The 14,838-nt window shown below is 38.8% G+C and overlaps 2 protein-coding genes across 2 annotated transcripts in view; both read right to left on the bottom strand.

The window, feature by feature from the left end:
- The window catches only part of LOC311364347 (uncharacterized protein), a 40,932-nt gene extending 37,662 nt beyond the window's left edge, over positions 1-3,270 (bottom strand). The window contains exon 1 of the mRNA XM_084484324.1: positions 2,791-3,270. Coding sequence (XP_084340450.1) covers positions 2,791-2,809 — 19 coding nt within the window. The 5' untranslated portion in view covers positions 2,810-3,270. The remainder of the gene's footprint in view (positions 1-2,790) is intronic.
- Positions 3,271-8,223: 4,953 nt separating this feature from the next.
- LOC311364346 (fucolectin-3-like) lies at positions 8,224-13,109 on the bottom strand (the record flags this gene model as incomplete). The annotated part of the gene is made up of 5 exons (XM_084484323.1): positions 8,224-8,398; positions 8,597-8,810; positions 11,767-11,900; positions 12,151-12,439; positions 13,070-13,109. The coding sequence occupies 5 exons, from the start codon at positions 13,107-13,109 to the stop codon at positions 8,224-8,226; spliced, it is 852 nt and encodes a 283-aa protein (XP_084340449.1).
- Between the last annotated feature and the right edge of the window lie 1,729 nt (positions 13,110-14,838).

Here is a 14,838-nt window from a genome sequence, read left to right as displayed (position 1 = left end):
TGACTGGATTTTTCAAACAAATATTGATGTATATAATATAATAAAACTATACTTGGAAGGCATTATATGCTTTGCTATGCACTATTTTGTGTACTTTTATGTATTTTTTTAGAATACGATCAGCTTTTTATATATATATATATATATTTTTTTTTTAAATAATAAAATAATCTGCTATTTGACAGTGAACCATTGTGGCAGTGAGAGGTTTGATCTCTCTAGTCCATCGTGGGGGCAACAGGGGCTGTGTCACAACGAGACGGAGCGGGGGGCTCCACCTGTCGTCTCTCCTCAACCCCCCCCAGGGGGATCCTGTTACAGCTGAGTCAGATGGCTTAGCAACACGTCTACACTAACTAACACTCAGTGCAATCCTCACTTTGTTCTCTGCTTGATACAAGATATCAGAATTAGCAATCACATAGAAATAATTTGACTTGAGTGAGCACAGGTAATATAAAAAAAACATGAACTATGATAAGAGTAATAATATGAACTGTTTTGTTGAGTAGTTTGTGTTCATTAAGAGACCTCAGCCTGGGTGGTTACACGTGTTACACACGAATACACATCGTAAAACACACAACAAAGCACAACATATTTCTGTTGAAAAAAAAGGTTATTTTCTAAAATGCTATTAATTTATCTATTCAATCTCTTATAATATCTGAATCTCTAGCTGAATGATGTAAATTATTCCTCATAATCTAAAACATGTTACATGTCAAGTATATAACCCCACTATTGTTAGGGGCTATATTATACAACCTATATTGTACAACCTATATATATATATATATATATATATATATATATACATACACACACACACACACACACATATAATATATTCCCAGTTATAAATAGAATTGATCTATAATATAACCCCACTCTTAATATAGAGTATATTACTCTTATATATGGACAATATTATATATATATGGACTTTATCTATAACCCCACTCTTATATATGGACTATATAACCCCACTCTTATATATGGACTTTATCTATAACCCCACTGTTAGGGGCTATATTATATAAACCCACTCTTATATATGGACTTTATCTATAACCCCACTCTTATATATGGACTATATAACCCCACTCTTATATATGGACTTTATCTATAACCCCACTGTTAGGGACTAAATCATATAACCCCCCTCTTATATATGGACTTTATCTATAACCCCACTCTTGTATATGGACTATATAACCCCACTCTTATATATGGACTTTATCTGTAACCCCACTGTTAGGGACTATATAATATAACCCCACTCTTATATATGGACTATATTATATAACTTCACTCTTAAATATGGACTTATCTCATCTCATCTCTCTATCTCATCTCATCATCTATAACCTTACTTTTAGGGACTATATTATTTAACTCCACTATTCCCATAATCCCAGTGTCAGTCCCTATTAATTTCCTCTCAAATTCCTGTTTCATCATAGTGGATATGAACTAGTGACCAGTCGCAATTTAAGCAATCTTAACTGGCTGGTTGCACAAACCAGAAAACCTGAAATATAAAAAAAATCTGAAATTTCATTTCTGGCACAGCAGTGGTTTTGACCAATCAGGTGCAGACCTATCGTATAATTTGATAACTTTAACTATTGTTTAATTTGTTTAAACTAAAAATACCAGTAGGCCTATTTGATAATTTCATATTAAAAAGTATTTTAAAGAGAAAATACAGTGCATCCATCGTCTATCCCCTGGGAGTTTTACTCATCCCTCTGTACGCTAACACAGGGTGCTTCTGTTGACATGAATGTATCCTTGTATCATTGTGCGTTTGCCATAAGCTCACACTCTCTTGATACATTTGATTCAGAGCGTCAGACCTATATAGACATAATAGAGCTGTCAAAGACCAGGGCAGCAGACCGTACAGCCTGATGATTTACAACATGAGGTCGTTGGTTGTACAGTAACATCCCAAAGAGGATAACCTGACTGAAGAAGCACGGGAACCAGACTTGGATTGAGCCGTCTGATAGCAGGCTGAATTAGGAGATCAGAATCAAGAATTTATAGTAATTGTGTAATTGTTGATAGTAATTGTTAGTGCTTTGCACTGGGTTCTATAAACATTCTTAATATACCGACAGCAATATAGTTTCACCTTCCTCTGACAACATGTTACTGTTGCTAAATGCCCTAAATGTAAAATAATGCTCTAAATGCAAATTATAGAAACAGAATGAATTGTATTGAATACAGTGGTTCCCAAACCCAGTCTCAGTGTTGTAGCGTGTTAGCTGAAACCTCTGTGTGACAACCTCACCCAGTTTTAAATAGCATAATAAATGTTACCTCTTCCAACTCAACCTATTAGAAAAAGGTATTTGCACTTTCTATGGATTTTGATTTGATATTCTCTATGTAAATCCTGTTTGATATTCTTAATGGAGAAAGGGCATTAATATATCATTATGTTTCCAGCTCACCAATCTACTTACGTTAAGTTTACAGGCAACTATTAAGCAAACACAACTCTTGAGACTTAAAAAACGGATAACAATTCTGAATTTGCTTGGTCAAATATCCTCCTCTCAACTGTGCATTGTGTCGTTCAAAGAAAACACTGCCATGTACCATATAACCGAATAAAGAGTACTGGAAAAAACAGATCATATCATGGCACATCTTGGGATATATTTAATCTTTATATTGGCTTGTCCACCTAACTCATCCACCAAATCCTGAGCAGCACTGTGGTGTTTCATTATTGTAGAGGTGAGTGAAAGGAACATATTGATCATACGTTACCTTCAACTGTCTCAGTCATTGTTTTTGGTTTTACAAGGTAAGAATCCACCTCCAAATCCTTGAGTCAGATGACATCACCAAACAAATGAGCTGCTACAGCAGATTGTGCACACTCCTTGTGTTCCACCAAGTAAATCCTGCAGTCAAGAGAGACACAACATCCCATCCATGTGTGGTGCTGACTTCTGGAGAGAGAGGAGTAAAGTATAGCTTCCACTGATCAACGTCAATCCATCTTCTGGACACTCTTCAAGTAATATTCCTGCTTGTCCTTAGAAGCGTAGAATTGTATTGTGTTGGATCCAGAAGTCTCTCAGTGGAGGTTTAAGGGGTAGCTAGGTTGAGTTTGAGGAGAGTATGGGGTCCGGGGGCTTGGCGTGGTTAGGGGTGTGGAGGTGGAGCAGAGTGTGATGGGATTAGAAGGGCTCTATGGAACGGAGGAGGGCAAGATAGGAGGGTGGAATGAAGGGGGTTGTTTAGCATGGAGGGCAGGGGGGTAAAAATAGTCACATCAGTCTCCTTAAGTACATCTCTTCATTCCCCTTCCATTTGTCTACAGGAATTCCATGTGACTTAAATAAATAATAAATAATAAAAACTAAATAATAAAATGTAACCAATGGAACTTGCTTCGAGCAATCAGAACCGTACACTTGTGTACTGAACACAGGGTGGAGACCGGTAACCACGTTTCATTGACAACAGCCTATTTCTGAGTCAGGCAATGTGGCCCTGGGTTATTTTTAGAGCTGCCTGGGACCACGGGCATTTGGCTTTACCTTTTTAGGCAAGAGGTGTGACCTCACACACATACACACCCCCTTCACCCCCTCCAGCGTCTCCCGCTCTCCCAGTCCTGCTCCTCACAGACCTGTCATCAAATGAAAAGAGAATATCTTACTTGCATTATGTCCACATACACACTCTCGAACAAACACACAATAATATAGAACTTTAAGATGTCACACAAGTAGCCATTTGTGAAAATGTACAAATTGTACAGTGTGTACGTGCGTGTGTCCACGCATGCGTGTGTCGATTCACTCAACATACCTGAAGTAAATTAATGCTCCTTTCAAAATATCTTCTTATCCCTTTTGGAGATTATTTAGGTAATATTATGTGTTACATTTCAGTCTGAGAGATTGAGAAGGTAAAGACAAGAAGCAGACTGACGATGAATGAAGAATGCAGGACAGATAAGGGGCTCCTTAAAACGCTGTGCTTGTATTGTTCCTGAACCTCACCTCCTCCTGTCACTCACGTCAGCATATTGACTTCTTCAGTTGTGGATGAGGCACTTTCTTTCTGATAGACATTTTTCACCAGCATAGCAGAAGTTAGTAGTGAGCAATACACACCTCCTTATTATATACCTTATGTTTAAACTAACTCACATTATCTTACTTCAAAGGGATTATGCTAACTAAGATAATTGCTTATCTACCAACTTTTTGATACAAACAGATTGACTCATCAGAATGTCTCTGAGCATGTTTTTAGTATTTAGCAAGAGTGTGGTGAGGGGTGCAGCTCATTCAAAATAATCTCACCCAATCCATCTCCTGTATCATATGACATAGTTTATATTACACAATAAGATCCCATAACTTCCGCATACAAAATGCAAGTTTTACTTTTAAAAACTTTAACAGTGAGTTTTATTTACATTCATACACAATATTATGTTTGTGGAAATGACTGACTGGTCCGAAGAGTTAATAGTGCCTTGGATAGCTCTTATATATGTATGTATGTACGTACTGTATATACACAACATTTTAGCACAGACAGCAACATAGCAAGGAAATGTCAAATATACTTGTGCATTGACTTCAGGAAATAACATATGTAGGTATCTAAGGTCTTTCTCTCATTAAGATACATCTTTCTGTTGATGAATCAAGATAACCATTTTTCTCTTTACCGTCATCACTGCTGACTCTTAACTTGCAACTTCATATTGCTCTGTTTTCCCTTGTTTTTGAGTCTCCACCATCTAACAAGAGTCGATGCAATAGCAATAGTTCAGAGTAAACCTATTGTTTAGCTCGACTATAGACCTTGACGTCATGACAAATACAAATGTTTACATGCACATCTGTATTGTGTGCTTTAATGATACGTTTATTGGGCCAGTTAGCGCTAATAATGCTAGTACTAATCATGATAGCAATGCTAAAAGACAATACTGCGAATATAGCTAAGAAGTCCTTTGGATTAAACCTTGCTGCTGTAGTGGATTTACAATCTGGTTGCCTGGGCTACCAGATCGTTGACTGTCCACAGAAGTCATGCACACTTTCTAGCTCCACCTTGTGGTCCTGTTACACAGCTGAACCATTATGTCATCGTTACACTCTAGCTCCACCTCCTGCATCCGTTACACAGCACACAAACTTAACCTTCACATTCTGTTTTTTTGTCATTGGAGGTTTGTCAAGCAGCGAATCTGTGCGACACCCATTGTGTTTCTATGTTTTCTTCTTAGATTAGTCTACTGTTCTTAAGTTTTCTTTATTCCCTTTGCCTGTTTTTGCAGTTAACTGCTCCTGCATACTTTCAGCTACAGAAACCAATCAAACTAAAAACGTCCAGCTCTTTAACGACATGATGGCTATCTCTCAGCGTTTTTCAACTCTTTCAACTTTTTAAATTATTACGCTTGTAAGTCAATGTCAGAGAACATCTTCACCTTCTCTGACACTACTTCAGACATTGTAACTTGGTACTGTGAGATATTTCAGCCGTAATATCCTCACATAGCCACAGGGAGCAGCACCGAGCACATACAGTAGTTAAGCGGTAATATCCTTACATAGACACAAGGGGGCAGCACCGAACACATACAATAGTTAACGAGGTAATATCCTCACATAGCCACAGGGGGCAACAACGGATCACACATAGATGAAGTGGGCAGGTTTAAAGGTCGTAGAAGACATCTACCCGTACCTGTCTATTTAAGCATCATCTTAACTATTAGACAACAGAATCTCTTGGGCAGCGTATCGTTAGATATTCAGTTTAGAGATGCTCTGCGCGTGTTATATACAATTCCTCTCCTTTTGTTTCATAGACAATAGACCAAAACTTTTACCAAATAAAGTGAGTTAAAAGCAATCTTGTTTTGGCCACCTTTTCTGGATTAAAAGAACATAACAGTTTTAAGGACAAGGAAATTGAATAGCCTACTAAATATAAAATTCATTTTATGAACTTATACTTATATTTTCCTGAAATATTTATTAAATAATTATCTTTAAAGGAGTTTTGCATGGATGCTACTTTTTAAAAAATATGTATATTTTAAAATCTCACGTACCCCCTGGAGTGCCTTCACGTACCCCCATTTGAGAACCACTGGTCTAGCATATAAGCAATCTCTCCATTAATTAGTTATTCAATGTTTCATGTATTTAAGCTTATTATTCTTTTTCTATTGACCGAGCTTGTGACTTATCTTGTGTTTTTGTGGCTCGGCAACTACGAGCGTGTCGAAGTTTTACAGCTTTTGGTGTGAACGTACAGTTACACAGTTACATACCGTAACCATGGTAACAGTTTATGAGCAGGGCGTGTCCACATGCAATGGGCAGCAGCTCATTTGCATTAAAGGTACATACACCAGAAACGGCGCGTTCTGAAAGGGACTGAAACAGAGGAAATAGCGGTAGGCAAGATTTTTTTTCCTAAAAACATTTTCCAGCACATAGCTCCAAAAACATGTTTTCTGGAACTCATATACTATGTTTACTTGTTGGGAAAACACCACAATATGTCCCCTTTAACAATGGAGGAGAAAGTTATCATTGCTGTGGGCAATCGCCCAATTCTGTTTGACCAGTCCCTGTACACGTACAGGGGCAACACTCTCCTTGCAACTACAGGATCCATTTTGCAATAACAACAAGCAGGAACACGCAGGAAAAAGCCGTCTTTAAGCGGAGGGCGATTTAATTGGCTGCAGGCTGCGTCCACAAAGACTACTCCCCCATACGTCAGACACGCCCTCGCCCATCCGTTGACGGACGGAGGTAGCGTGCACAAGCAGTTATTGTGTGTCTATAATTTTAGTAGCCTTTTAGAATGCTTCTGCCTTTTACTTTGATTGCATTCATGCTTCAAAAACATTTAAAGCCACATTCATTTTTTAGGATTATCTTGTACAACAAAATGTATATCTAAAATGAACCTTTGGAATGGATTTTTCGGCGGAAGCAAAGTCTCCATAAATTTCTGTTTTATCTACAAAACACACTGGCCTAGTCTGTCCCAAAGAAGACAAATAAATATCTTATCCATGGCTCACTCATAAAGCTATGCTTTTATTGAACGCTTCATCAGTTACATAAAATAACACATAACATAGCTGCTCAGGTGACTAGCACAATGCAAAGATATTGATTCAAACAACATGCAAGCTGCGTGGTTTCAGGGATAGCAGCGTCTATATGAATCACCATGGCAACAATAGAAAACAATGCATTAATTAACATACTAAACATCCTATACATTCACCGACTATTGATTACGAAATTAAATAAATGCTAGAAATGTTTTAAAATAACATTTTAATGCGGTAACTATTTGAAAATGTTGCCTTTTCTACTTGGGAAAGAATGATTGTCATCCATTCTTTGGCAGAAAGAACCTTGACATTCGTGAAATAATGCTCAAACAGTCGATAGGGGAATAAAACATTCAAGTGGATCATTTCGGACAACATAAACAAACAACCTATTCTGTCGTTTTGGTTTGAGATCACATTGCATCATTGATATTGTCGAAAAAGTTACTTGGATCGGTTGATTTTAATTGAACAACATAACAAAAAGACCCATAAATCTCAACATTTTTTGTTTTCTCTGTTAACTTAGGCAAGCCTGCCTACATTTCTTATAACTCCAGCGGGGGAAAAAAAAAATTGAAAAATTTTAAAACCCTACTGTGTGGAATCAGCTAAGCCAGACAAAGAGATGAATGCCAACAGATAGCCAGCTACCACAGACACGCTCTGAGCATTCAGAAACGTCACTACTTTCGGAATCAGCAGCTATGTTCCCAAGTTAGGCCAAGTTAGGCGCAGCGAATTTGATTCTGTCTTGTAGAACTAAAGAAGTGTAACTTCTTCACTTCTTCTGTCGGACCTATGGAAATATAAGAAGGTTAATGAAAGTGGCGGAAAAGACCTACAGCTCATTTCACTCATTCAAACTCCTAGGTTGAGAATAGTTCTTATGAGGACCTTTATTTTCCCAAACAGAAAGTTATAAAGTTGACTGAAAAAGGAGATTCCTCAAGAAGATCTTATATGAGACTCCCTTGTGAAGGTAGTACATGCAATCTGGTCTGTGGTTTTGCAGGTTAAGCATGTTTGCATGTTTGCATTTGCATGTTTAATGTAAATAATCTGGCTCTATAGGGTGGACACTAACCTGTAGAACAGATGAAGTTCAGATGCTCTTGACAAGAGCGTGGCCTCCATGTGGAAGGTTCCACACTGGACACGCCTCCACAGGGGCTGGAATGGTGCGAGCCTTCGTCCCATCGGCTGAAGTCCATTGGTTCTCCAGACATCCAAAACCAGGAGCTACCTGAAAGGGACCTACCAACATTTAAAGAGATGAAAGTTACTGGTGTGGAAGGAAGAATAATCTGGCCATATATTTAGCTTTTGTTATTTACATGGTATTCAATAAGACAAAGTGATAGACGTCTGCTAAATGCCCTAAATGTAAATGTAAATGTAATGTTAATGTAGACGGACAGACGATATTGCCTTACACTAAGGCCTTGCCAGTACCTGCGCAGGCCCACCCAGAGGTGGCTGGTTAGTGGGAAGGGGGCGCGAGCCACCAGCTCATCAATCATCTCATGCTCTTCTGGGTCCCTGAGGCCCAGCAGGTCCCAGTGAAAATCTCTGCAGTAGAGCAGGGCGTCTGACCAGCACAGCCGCGTCCCCACCAGTGTGATGTTCCTCCCCATCTCCCGAATGCTGATGGAGGGTGGAGGAAACCCTAACTCTGGGGAACCATAAGACAGTGTGGTGGTGAGGAATTCTACTCTCAGCCCTGGAAGTACCCCTTTATGTATTTTTGAGTGAGACACCTAATCCCCACCCACTATTAAGACATAGCAGACACTCTTACGTTTACAAAAGTGTCATGAGAGACTAAACCTTCACTTACACACTGGAACTAAATTTATGTGAAGGGCTATGAGGTGTCTTAGACCACCACACAAAAGTTGGTGCCCAACTTTTGACTAAATTGTCATCAAGACCATTCGCGGACAACCTCAGACCTCAAATGGTACTGCAATGAGGCTCAGGCTAGTGGGAAACAGTGGAAAGATGTAGTAAGCAATGCTGCCTATAGTCCCTTTGTGTTCATTCAGCAAACACAAATCAACACAAAACATCAATGGAATAACTTTACATTGCAAAAAAAAGTCCAAAAAAATAATGAAAAACCATAAAAATGTATTTACTGAATATTTTTAATTGATTTTAAATGAGCTATTTATATTGTTATAGTATTGTACTAGTTCAAGAGTGAATCCCACGTACCACCTGCAGTACCATCGTGTACCACCAGAGGTACATGTACCACAGGTTGTATACACTGTATAGTATTGTGTATAGGAATGCACAATCTTGATATCCCCTTTCCGTTATTCTTCTTCTCCGACCAAACTTGTGCAATTAATGTGGCCAAAACTACCGAACCAATCGATTCCATTCAACATCTGTCACAAAGGTCTAGGTCCATACATTTGGGCAATGACTTTTCATATTTGTAAACTTTATACTTTTTGAGATATTCTACTTTTAAAATACTATTTTTTGCAATGGAAGTCAATGGGGGGACAGCGGAACCATCTGCCTATTCTCAGGCTTATATTTGAGTTTCAATGAACCATATCAGTTGCAGCTAGTGAGCACCAGAATAGAGATAAAAAGTTATTTTATCTGAGAAATTGTACAGATTTTGAGGAACCGCTTGACACAACATACAGAGTAAATCAGCTGACCTTGACGTGATTTGAACACGCAACCTTCTGATCTGGAGTCAGACACGCTACCGTTCGACTCCAGACAGCTGACCTTGACGTGATTTGAACACGCAACTTTCTGATGTGGAGTAGTGGTGGATTTCATGATTCGTTTGAATGAATCAGTTTGCGTCGGTCAGTTTGCCAAGAAGAGTCGTTCATTTGTTCGTTCGTTCGCATTTCCGGTAGCGGTGAATCATAATTCTCAGTCACTGAGTCGGTCAGACTCGGCTCCTCCCTCGTTCTCGTTCAAACAAATCGTGAATGCACGTTCTCAGCCGAGTCGGCTCATTCTCAAACGAATCACGATCGTACAATGGTGCAAACGGTCATCAATCAACACAACATTAACTAAGTTCCTTTTAGCTGAGGAGTGCTTCATGTTCGATCAATCAATACCATACCTTTCATATGGCATATCGTTTGTGCAACTAGTACCACTTTTACTTCAGCTACTACTACTACTACTTCAGCTACGACTACTACTACTACTTCAGCTACTACTACAGCTACTACTACTACTACAGCTAGTAGTTTACATTGTTTACTCCATTTAGACGTTTGAACTCTGTTCAAATCCCTTCACTTGATTTAAGCCATTTAACGTTTCTTTACATCTTAATCTATGTGGCTATATTAAAACATATTTTCAACCTCACTTTGTAGTACAGCACTCACTGCATTTTCTGCAGGAAATGCATTTTCTAGTATTGACTGTGATTTACATTTTAAGAAGCATATCTAACTACCTCCCTCGTCTTACCCACAGAAATTGATCTTTGGCGGATGCTTTTCCCAAAGCGTACTACAATACTGTCAGTGCATACATTGTTATAATAGGAAGCCCCGAGAGGGAAACAAAACCCTAACAATGGCATTGTTAATGCAATGCATTTGCATGCTTTTTTTTTTCTCGTGTCTCTCTATCATAGAGAGTGGATGACAAGAGTTTTCACTCCGGAGCATCAGCCTCGACAGACCCCTCTCGCTTCCTTGGCGTAATGAGGAGTTAACCCTCGAGTCGTGTCAGTCACTTGTCAGCTGCATGGTCTCTGTGGGGAGGCGGAGCCCTGGCGTTACAGAGTCAGAGCCTGTCTACGCCCGTCTTTCTAATAGACATACTAGACACACTCTGTCTCAGAGTGCAGCATGAGAGCCCCGTGAGGAGCCAGAGAAAACGCTAGTTGAGAATTGGAGGAATAAAAAACGAAGATGGAATTGGTTTCAAAGCCGAATACGACAGCTGCCGTGTGGGAGCACTTCGGGCTCAAACTGAATGACTGTGGTGAAACTAACTACTAAACGCGCATACAACAAACATGCATCTGCACCTAAAGCATAATCATCTGATGCAGTTTTCCCAGCTGCGAAAAAGAAAATACAACAGATCATGGGACATTTCCCTCTTCCCGACAGTCCACAGTCACTGGGGCGTTTAGTCAACAACAAAGTACAAACAGGACAGTGCAAATGGTGCGCACTCACAGTGTAGTTCACTTCATGTAGTTTTATTTAAATTTTATTTATTGTTTTTGGTTGTGTTTGATTTTTATTCAAGGCATTTCTTGTTAAAATAGACTGAGAGTCCATTTATTGTTTTTGGATGTTTTGTTTATTTATTTTGGATATTTAAAACGTCTTCCAGTTCCAGTGTTAAATATTCTATAGAAATAACAGTTTATTGATCTTTGTACTTGCATTATTATGCCATTATCATTATATTAGTTGAAAATGGTCACAAAACAGCAATATTGTTGCTTATCGCAATAATTTCTGGGATAATTTATCGCTCAGCAAAATGTGTTATCGTGACAGGCCAATCAGCACCATTTCAATGTTGACCAATGATAGCTGAACAACAGTGGTACTGGTACACCCATCCCCCATTGAAGATCATGTTATGATGGACTGGGTCCCTACCTCCATACACTTTGACCTCACATAAATGCAGGTAGCCTGTTTTAGCCTTGTAGATGTTGATAAACCTTCCTATCATTCCCCAACACTTGATAGTCTGAGTCAAGCAGTCTGGGTCATCGTTGATCATAGCACACCTGAGGAAAAGAGACAAAGAGAGAAGATACAGTAGTCTGGTGAAGGTAGGCTTGACAGTAGCTGATGTGTGTCCAGGTATACTTGAGCAGAGCACTGGTTGTGTTCACTTATTTTCTGGGAGTATAATACTATATGCTATTTAGTAATTTACACTTTAATCCAAAGACAATTTAATTCAAACCCAGAACATTTTGACTGGGAATCGACCAGTATTGTGTGGAAGTACAGTAGGTGTCACCAGTGATTTACCTTGGATTGTCGTTGCCGTTGTTCGCCAGTGAATTCCCAATGAATATTTCCAGACCATTGAGTTTCTCCCTCAAGACATTCCTATAAGTGACCTGGATCTCTGACACCCTGTAAGAACCAGGCAGCTCCAGCCTCCACCATCCACCAGCCTGTAGGTCAGTAGAGCTGCAGCTGCCGTGCTCCCACTGAGCGTCGCTGTTCCCATCGATTGCGCGTTCAGCGTTCGCCAGCGGCCAGGTTGAAGACTGAATAGCTGTGCCGCTCAACGCCACGTTAACGCGGGCTGCAACTTAACGGTGTGAAACCACAGATCGTCAAGTAGCATTCTAGTGTTCAAACCACATTGAAATACTAACTTCTTGGATAAATACCTGAAAATCCAGGTGACTTCCACAGGTGGACGACAACACCTGTTGATGAGAAAAAAAGTACTTTAAAATACTTCAGCCATTATCGCCTATATTTACAAGAATATATCCTTCAAATATTATCTATGAAATTTATGTTTGTGGTAGTAATCTTACACAGGCTCACAAAAACATAGGAGGTCAACTGTCAAAAGTTATGGCAGGTACATTTAATTATTTCAATATAATGAACTGGATAATGATAAATACTCTAGTGCTGTGTTGAATACCTACCAATGAAACTGCAGATGAGATGACTGGACCCCATGGTTCTGGAGAAACAAGATGCCCAGACAATAGTTAATACTCACTACTAGGTATACATTCCTTTACATTAACCTACATTAACATTTGATTAAAAGTGAAAACAAATAGATCCTTTGAGATGGAGCTATACGTAAGTGACAGATAACATTAATCTAAGGTGTCCAAAAATGAAAAGTCTACCGTTAAAGAGCATAACAAAAAAAAATCCTCCCCCCAAGTCTCCCTGACTTGAAGATGGTACTCACCGGCAGAGAGGTCCTTCTGCTCTGAATCAAACATCTGCATCTAGGAGCAGCACCTGATAACTTGGATTTGCATTAAGGCTCGTCTGCAAATGGGTGGTTGACATGTCATGACCTTTTTTGGGTCCCAAGTGGCAAAGATAAGTAAATAATCGCGAATTTTTTTTTTTTATATTGTAGTATCGTCCAGAAAATGCTGTTTTATATGAATATACAGAGCATTCATGTGATTAACCTTCCAGTTATTCACAATTTTAAGCCAAATCATAAAAAGCTCATATGGTGTGACTGTCCCAAGCGATTCTGAATAAAAACAAGAATATTATTGTTTATTCAAGCACATATTGATAACCCAGATGTCTACTTGTGAATCTCTACTTGGAGTTCAGGCATAATTTTTTAAAGCTACCCTTAACCAAAATATTTTGTCCCTAAAATGGATATCATATGGTGTGACGCCATATTCCTTTTTTTAAACAGGAAATTGTTTGGAGACCATTTGGGAGGGTGTCGTAGATAAAATACAACATCTAAACAAAAACTAAGACAGATCGAGGAAGCCGAAGGTTTGAGTGCTAAAGATTTTATTATCACTTGAGAACAAGCAACGACAAAATCCTGAGTTGGTTTGACGAAGAACTGAACAGCCACTCTCTGGCCCCTGCTCTTATGCTCCATCGTGCCCATATATCATCCATACGTTGTTACCCCATCCCATGCATTTTCCCTTATTGGGAACATGTGGTGCCATCTCCCTGCATTCTTTGCTTATATGGTGACATATTGCCCGTCCCCATGGATCTCCTTGAGGCCCATCTAAACAGAGCATTCCTTCTGTGCAGCCACAACATTCTAAGAACATATATCAGATACACGTCACTTGAGGAGAGCATTTCTTTGGTTGCTTAGTGTTTCTCCACACTTATTTAATTAATATAGCATACTGGGCAAGATGTTGACTGCATATTGCTTAACAAATTTCTCCGATAAGGGGGGGGGTCCTCCTTCTATCAGGGAGTAAAACAACATCTCAGAAGGTTACAAGGTGAGTTATTATCTCTCTCCATTTTTCCAATAAATCAAGTATATCTGTCACTCCCACTTCAGTACCCTTTTGTGCTGTCTTTTGGTGTGACGCATTTTACACAAAAATGGCTAAAATAAATTAATTTCTAGTCAATACTATACTAAAATCTATAGACATGTTGCAATGAGTGGTGTCATAGTGTTAGTATAAACGCACATAGCTCAGTATCATGCTAAGTACATGAACCCTCATATGGTGTGACATTACATCATATGGTGTGACAGGGTTTTCTTGTCACAACATATGATTCTTCTGTCACCTTATGATGTGAACTGCATTTAAATGCATAAATGATTCTTTTTCATACATATTGTATAGCTATTAGTAAGTTTAATTAATATTTTATCATTTTAATATATTTTGTTACTATATTATTAACACAATTAAGATAAACACCAACTCAATATGGTGAATCCCTACTTCCTTACTATCCCCTTTTTCAAGCTGAATCCATATTTTACTACAACCTTTTGTCACTCAAATGTTTCCATTTCATTTGTTTTTCAGTTTAAGGCAGATTTCAGTTGAGATGATGAGTTCAGAAAGAACAAGGACACACAGGGAGAGATAAAATGCCCCTGTAAGGAGAGAGGAGATCCTGAGGAAAAGACGAACTAAGTAAAGTGAAACATTTAACTCATTGTAGGGATGCAAGGCAAAATAGCCTAGTTGTAAAATGTGCAGT

Source organism: Micromesistius poutassou, assembly GCF_964030765.1.
Source record: "Micromesistius poutassou genome assembly, chromosome: 19".
NCBI classification, from domain to species: Eukaryota; Metazoa; Chordata; class Actinopteri; order Gadiformes; family Gadidae; genus Micromesistius; species Micromesistius poutassou.
This window is presented reverse-complemented; position numbering and strand designations above follow the sequence as displayed.